The 7,266-nt window shown below is 44.7% G+C and overlaps 1 protein-coding gene across 1 annotated transcript; it reads left to right on the top strand.

The window, feature by feature from the left end:
• The first annotated feature begins 724 nt into the window (after positions 1-724).
• On the top strand, positions 725-6,511 carry LOC126151107 (cuticle protein 67-like). Its single transcript, XM_049915923.1, has 2 exons — positions 725-752; positions 6,087-6,511. The coding sequence occupies exons 1-2, from the start codon at positions 738-740 to the stop codon at positions 6,411-6,413; spliced, it is 342 nt and encodes a 113-aa protein (XP_049771880.1). The 5' UTR covers positions 725-737; the 3' UTR covers positions 6,414-6,511.
• The last annotated feature ends 755 nt before the right edge of the window (positions 6,512-7,266 follow it).

Raw genomic sequence — 7,266 nt, 5'->3', positions numbered from 1 at the left:
GGGTTGTATAGTAGTGGTGAGGGAATCACAAATTAGGTACTTCTGCATCAGGGTAATGGTGAATTAACCGTTTACCATTCACATAGACACATTTCGGTCTTTTATCTAGTATTGCCATTAGGAAGTGGACGACGTTTGCTGAGAATCCATAGCCGGATAGATGAGATAGTCCTATGGGCTTATACAACAGCGTAATACTTTGAGCTGGAGGTCCTTCACATGCTATCCGTCACACTGATCTTACGGGAACAGTGCTAATGACAATGAACTCCAGGATAGCTCGGCGCGCGGGATTAGCCGAGCGGTCTACGGCGGTGCAGTCATGGACTGTGCGGCTGGTCCCAGCGGAGATTCGAGTCCTCCCTCGGGCATGGGCGTGTGTGTTTGTCCTTAGAATAATTTAGGTTAAGTAGTGTGTAAGCTTAGGGACTGATGACCTTGGCAGTTAAGTCCCATAAGATTTCACACACATTTGAACATTTGATAGCGCGGCCAGAAGAGAGACAGCAAAATATGAGACCGGCGATGCAGTTATGCTCGCAGTCTCATTTTTAATGTTCCTGCATGACTAATACTGGGGCACTGTGTCATACTGAACGAGTTCCTCGCCAAACTGGCCGCCGTCACGGACACCTTGCGCCAAGGTCCTGGCAGCGAAACCCTGCCGCGGTCGGGCAGCTATATAACGGCCAGCGGGCGGTACAGCTCCACAGTCAACCACCTGCCCATCAAGCAACATGGTCGCCCTCAAGGTACGGCTCTATATTAGCTAGTATTCTCTACAAGCAATGCCGTCTGTAAATTCTCCCGTTAATGACCATCTGAAGCTGACCTATAAGCGCGTCAGTTGATCGGAACACATTACGTAATGCTTATTCAAACATAATTTTCCTGTACTGTATTATTAGCCGTACTTGATTTTAACTAGGTCTTCGGAAGCCTAACAGTAATAAATAAGGCCGGCCGGAGTGGCCGTGCGGTTCTAGGCGCTACAGTGTGGAACCGAGCGACGGCTACGGTCGCTGGTTCGAATCCTGCTTCGTGCATGGTTGTGTATGCTGTCATTAGGTTAGTTAGGTTTAATTAGTTCTAAGTTCTAGGCGACTGATGACCTCAGAAGTTAAGTCGCACAGTGCTCAGAGCCATTTGAACCATTTTTGTAATAAATAAGGCACAGAGCCCGTTTCAGACTGTTAAAGAAATATTCTCTATAAATTTACATAGGTTTAGGCTAGGCAGTTGCTACAAATTTTGAATAAACTCAGTTTGTGTATTAGGCCCAGTAACTGAAACAACTAAACTATCGACGTTTCGACCAACTTTCCAGCGGTCCTCTTCAGGGCGGCTAACTGCTGGATTTTACTGAAGGTCTTCCCCTATATACTGACAATTTCGGTTGTCTGAACGCCATTGGGCACACTGAAGTAAATTTTACTGTGGAGGGATGGCCGTACGGTAGGCTGTTGTTTGCGCTCCTCTGGTAGGATACTGGTAGGCAATGGAGAATCTGCAGCTTCCATCGGAGGGAGTGTTTCCTGCAGCGAGATGTTGATATCCCACGGCATTCCTCTAGTGGTCGTTTTTTTATACTCTTGTTCCTGGGCCATGTGTAGGTGCTGGCCGGAGAGCAACACACGCCGACCTGATGAACTGGAGTAACTTTGCAGCCAAAGGTTAACTTGTAGCCAACATCCATTCATGCATGTGTTTATGCTGTTAGGACGTCATCAGAGACGCTGCCGAAATAATTAAACGTCCTAACAGCAAGAACAGGAACAACGGCTACAAGTTACCGAGTGCCTAACTGCCAGCGATCCCAATCGAGATGGCCGCATGAGTTCGCCAACGAGCAGCTCAGTATAAACAAGCGGCCACGAGAGATCCGCCGTGCGGCATCGACGTCTTGCCGCAGGAAAATACGTCTGCGTACAAGCTGCCGATCCGCTATTGTCTACCAGTCACTTGTCACAGGAGCACATCCAATAACCTACCATATAGCTACTCCTCCATAGCAATCTTGTACAATGGCATCCCAGAGTGTGACGTCGGTAGCCATCTTACAGCTCAAAAAGACAGTATATGGGAGAAGACATTCACCACAACCTACCAGCTGGTTGCCCTGTAAAGATCGCTACATAGCAGGTCGAAATGTCGGCACTTTTAATTACATGTTTAGAGCTCAGGATGTATCAATATTTAAGTATGATGCAGTGCGCAAACTTTACAGTTTATTTCAGTCCATCGTCACATAAATTGTTTAATGGTTATACTGGTTTCAACTGACTGTGTCAAACCCTACAAGGTGTCAACATTTCCCTTTGGTTCCTGTTACAGGACATTTTGTGTGTACAGTTCCGCACAGCTTAAGTATAGTTGAGCAACAGCTTTATGGAAGCACCAAAAGCTGTTGTGAATAACACTTACTGAGACGAAACCGCTTTCAATGAAGTGACCATCGTCGAGTGCTGGCATTCTTAAATTTGATAAAATTTTGATCCATTACTTCAACATGGTCGCTTGAGCAAATTAGTTATCTGTGGATAAATACTACTTACAAAAGTTTTTAGTAACTACAATACTCCTTTCTACAAATAAAATATAAAAACTGCCTGATCAGTGTCGGGAGCCACATAAGTCATCGACTGTGTTGTCCTCTTCCTACGGCGTTCAAATGGGTCAAATGGCTCTGAGCAATATGGGACTTAACTTCTAAGGTCATCAGTCCCTAGAACTTAGAACTACTTAAACCTAACTAACCTAAGGGCAGCACACACATCCATGCCCGAGGCAGGATTCGAACCTGCGAGCGTAGCGGTCGCGCGGTTCCAGATTGTAGAGCCTTGAACACCTCGGCCACACCGGCGGGCTCCTACGGTGTATTTGTACATCAATATGCAGGTGGATGCGGCTATTGCACCGGATTCATGACCGTCAATACCTATCCTCCAAGGCAGGAAAAAAGAAAATGGGGTTTAAAGTGCGTACACAATTAGGTCATTAGAAACAGACTGCAAGCTCTGAATGTGGGAATGAGGAAAATCACCCATGTCGTTTTCAAAGTAGTTATCTCGGCATTTCTCTTAATCCGTACTGGTAATTGTGGTAGAGATCTTCAATGATCGCTTGGGAGTTTATACAGATTGGATAAAATAAAAGTGGGCCGGAAAATATTACATCCTTCTTAACATAAGCAATGCAAATTACATCGCCCGCTACGGATGCAGATCATGTAAGTTGAGTCGATTATCTTCAGTTGCAGTAAATAATTTCTGGTCCATTTTTATTTTACCCACTCTGTACAACGATAATGTACTAACGATAATGAAAACTTTGAAACATCTTAAAGTCGATGTTAAAGAAAAAATATTAACATTCGATGTAGGAAGAAAGAATAGACAAACAGGGTGGTTAACACTGCCAATAAATTTTTCGTCATTTAAACGAATCTCTTACTGAAAAATCTCTCAAAATGACAAAAAGCAACACATTTACGACTTTTCAAACTTGGCCAAGGGGTGTGGAGGTTTCGGAAAAGAGGAAACAATATTTTTTAGCGAACTAAAGCAGAAATATTGGCTATTGTGTGGTTAGACGTTGGTTAATGCTTCATTTTTCTTGCAGTTCTTGCTTTCGTGGGCTCAAGTAATGTGGGGAAGACTTTGATACATTAACATAAGACAGAGAAACAAATTGGTTTATGGAGAGAGCACCATAAATTAGAACAAGTAAAGAATAATTTACAAACAGAAACACATATAGATCTTCCATCGCAGACTGCTTGCTAGATCTTAAAGAAGGTTCGTTGAAAGTGTTAAAAGTACTTCATCGGTACTACCTACCACAAGCTAAAAAACTGCTCTTAAATACACACATCAAAAAAAGTTTAGCATCAACCCGGTTCCCAGAACTCTTGAAGATGGACGTTGACTGTGGATATTGTATCACAGACACAGTCCCTTTGACTGTTCATATATGTCACTAAACCCACCTAAAGATGTAAACAACCATGCATGATCAGCGCCTATTAGACGGAGGAGTCAGACAGTTCATCAGTTCCAGTCATTTTACCAGGAAGGAGGTACACGGCTCGTGTTGTCTGTAGTTCAATCATGCCTAGACGGTCAATGCCATGGTTGGATCACATTTGCATTGTTACTTTGTGCCAGGAAGATCTCTCAACAAGGGAAGTGTTCGGGCGTCTCGGAGTCAACCAAAGTGATGTTGTTTGGACATGCAGGAGATGCAGAGAGGCAGAAACTGTCGATGAGATGCCTTGCTCGGGTCTCTCAAGGGCTACTACTGCAGTGGATGACCGCTAACTACGGATTATGGCTCGGAGGAACCCTGACAGCACCGCCACCATGTTGAGTAATGCTTTTCGTGCAGTCACAAGACGTGGCGTTTCGACTCAAATTGTGCGCAATAGGCTGCTTGATGCGCAACTTCATTCCCGAAGTCCATCGCGAGATCCATCTTTTCAACCACGACACCATGCAGTGCGGTACACATGTGCCGAACAACAAGCCAAATGGACAGCTCACCGATGAGTGTCGCATATACCTTCAACCAGACAGTCGTCGGAAACGTGTTTGGAGGCAACCAGGTCAGGCTGAGTACCTTGGACACACTGTCCAGTGAGTGCAGCAAGGTTGAAGTTCCATGCTGTTTTAAGGGGCTTTATGTGGTGCCGACGTACGTCACTGGTGGTCATGGACGGCGCCATAACGGCTGTATACGTGAATGCCATCCTCCGATCGATAGTGCAACCATGTTTGCAGCATATTGACGAGGCATTCGTCTTCATGGACGACAATTCGCGCCCCCCCCCCCCCCCCCAAAGTACACATCTTGTGAATTACTTCCTTCAGAATTACGATATCGCTGACTGGAGTAGCCAGCATGTTCTCCAGACATGAACACTATCGAACATGCCTGGGATATATTAAAAAGGTCTGTTTGTGGACGACGTGAGCCACCAACCACTCTGAGGGAGCCGGCCGGAGTGGCCGTGCGGTTCTAGGCGCTACAATCTGGAGCCGAGCGACCGCTACAGTCGCAGATTCGAATCCTGCCTCGCGCATGGATGTGTGTGATGTCCTTAGGTTAGTTAGGTTTAATTAGTTCTAAGTTCTAGGTGACGACCTCAGAAGTTAAGTCGCATAATGCTCAGAGCCATTTGAACCATTTTGAACTCCGAGGGATCTCCTCGCCGTTCAGGAGTGGGAAATCTAGACCAACAGTCTCTTGATGAACTTTAGGATAGTGTACCACGACGAATACAGGCACGCATCAATGTAAGAGAACGTGCTACTGGATATTAGAGGTACCGGTGTGTACAGCAATCTGGACCACCACCTCTCAAGGTCTCTCTGTATGGTGGGTCAACATGCAATGTTCATAAGCAATAAAAAGGGCGAAAATGATGTTAATGTTGATCTCTAATGCAATTTTCTGTACTGGTTTCGGAACTCTCGGAAGCGAGGTGATCCAAAACTGTTTTGATGAGTGTATTTCAGGTCTATAAAGGCTGTTCTCAAAAGCAGGATATGCTCTATTAATAACACTATAGATCGACGAACAACTTCTGCCAAAAATATTAGTTTTGCAGTCTGTAGACATAAAGATGTTGGTCATATTTATTGATTAATAATGTTAGGTTTTACGCCATTTTACAATTTCATCATTTGTCATCGATATTAAAAATATTGATAATCCAGTGACGATTGCTATCGGCCAAGGATGTTTAGACGTAAATAATAAAATCTAAATCAGCATCGATGATTTGCCAACATTTCACATCTTTAGTTTGAATTGCCACTCTCCTGAATACGAATGCTGCTCCTCAGTGGTCCACATGAGCAGCATGTACATTTAAGTTCTCGCATGAAGGAAAAACTCCGCAGAAGAATACGCAAAATGAATGGATTTTGAGTTTAGCGTGTCAAAGCAATTAGAGTCCAGTGTGTAGCGGTTAGACGTGTGAAACTCATCAAAGACAGACCATGTGGCTTATTCTTACCTTATTAAGATAAAAGGAGAGTCAAAGTGAAGTGTGGGTCACTGTATTTTGTGCCGTCTTTTGACAGGTCTTCGCCTTCGCCGCCGTGCTGGCCGTGGCCCGCGCCGGCTACCTGTCCGCCCCCGCTGTCTCCTACGCCGCCCCAGCCGTCGCCTACGCCGCCCCCGCTGTTGCCTACGCCGCCCCCGCGGCCGTCGCTCCCGCGGCCATCACCTCCCAGAGCTCCAACATCCTGAGGAGCTTCGGCAACCTGGGACAGGTGTCCACCTACACCAAGACCGTCGACACGCCCTACTCCAGCGTCACCAAGTCTGACGTGCGCGTCAGCAACGACGCCATCGCACACGTCGCCGCCCCCGCACTGGCCTACGCCGCCCCCGCCTACTACCACTAACCACCGAGGCTGCACTTCAACCTCAGCTCTTCTCCTGTTTATTTATTTTCCTTCAAGCACTGTCATCTTCTGTAAATAAAATCTTTCTGCGACATTATTACCACGACTTTTTTAATGACGTCAGATCATAAGAAGGTCATCTATAAATACACAAAAGTGCAATACCCGACCATTTTGTCCTTTGACTCTCAAACATAATTCTGTATAGCTATGGTTATTCTAGGATAAATCAGTGAGATGTTAATGAGATCGGGCTGAAAATATAAACCATTTCTGCTACAACAGAATTATGTACCTGACATTCCCAACAGAAAATGCATGTTATAGAAGACCAAGAGGAGGTCCAAAAAAAAAAAACTCTCAGTATAAACATGATAGATGAGATTCTGAAACGTTTGTATTATCTTGAAGTAGGGTAGAGAGTGTCAGGGATACTGTAAGCGACGTGGTGTGCCAAAGATTAAAACAAAGGCTTTTTCGTTGGAGCGAAATATTTTCACGAAATTTCAATCAATGAGTTATCTCAATCGAATACCACAATAAAAAAAGATTTGCATCACCTGCATATCTGCAAACGTGTCTGTGCTTATATTGGAGGGGAGCATGGAATGAAAAAATATGCTTTGCGAAACTAAAAATTAATTTTGCTGTGAAATAAGAACAAAAACAGTAACCAAAACAACGGCATACTAAACAAAAGTGGGCATCTTTGCACGTCGGTATAGTTAAAATCTGTTGCAGCGTAACATGCAGTTTCGTGTTGCGCTATTCCAAGCATTATAATGTGTTTGAATCCTCAAGTTAGTCGACATATTGCAGCTTAGTCTTGTCCATGTCTTCATTGGCGGCCCTG

Source organism: Schistocerca cancellata, chromosome 1 (genome assembly GCF_023864275.1).
Source record: "Schistocerca cancellata isolate TAMUIC-IGC-003103 chromosome 1, iqSchCanc2.1, whole genome shotgun sequence".
NCBI lineage: Eukaryota > Metazoa > Arthropoda > Insecta > Orthoptera > Acrididae > Schistocerca > Schistocerca cancellata.
The sequence above is the reverse complement of the archived record's forward strand: the minus strand, read 5'-3'. Positions and strand labels throughout refer to the sequence as shown.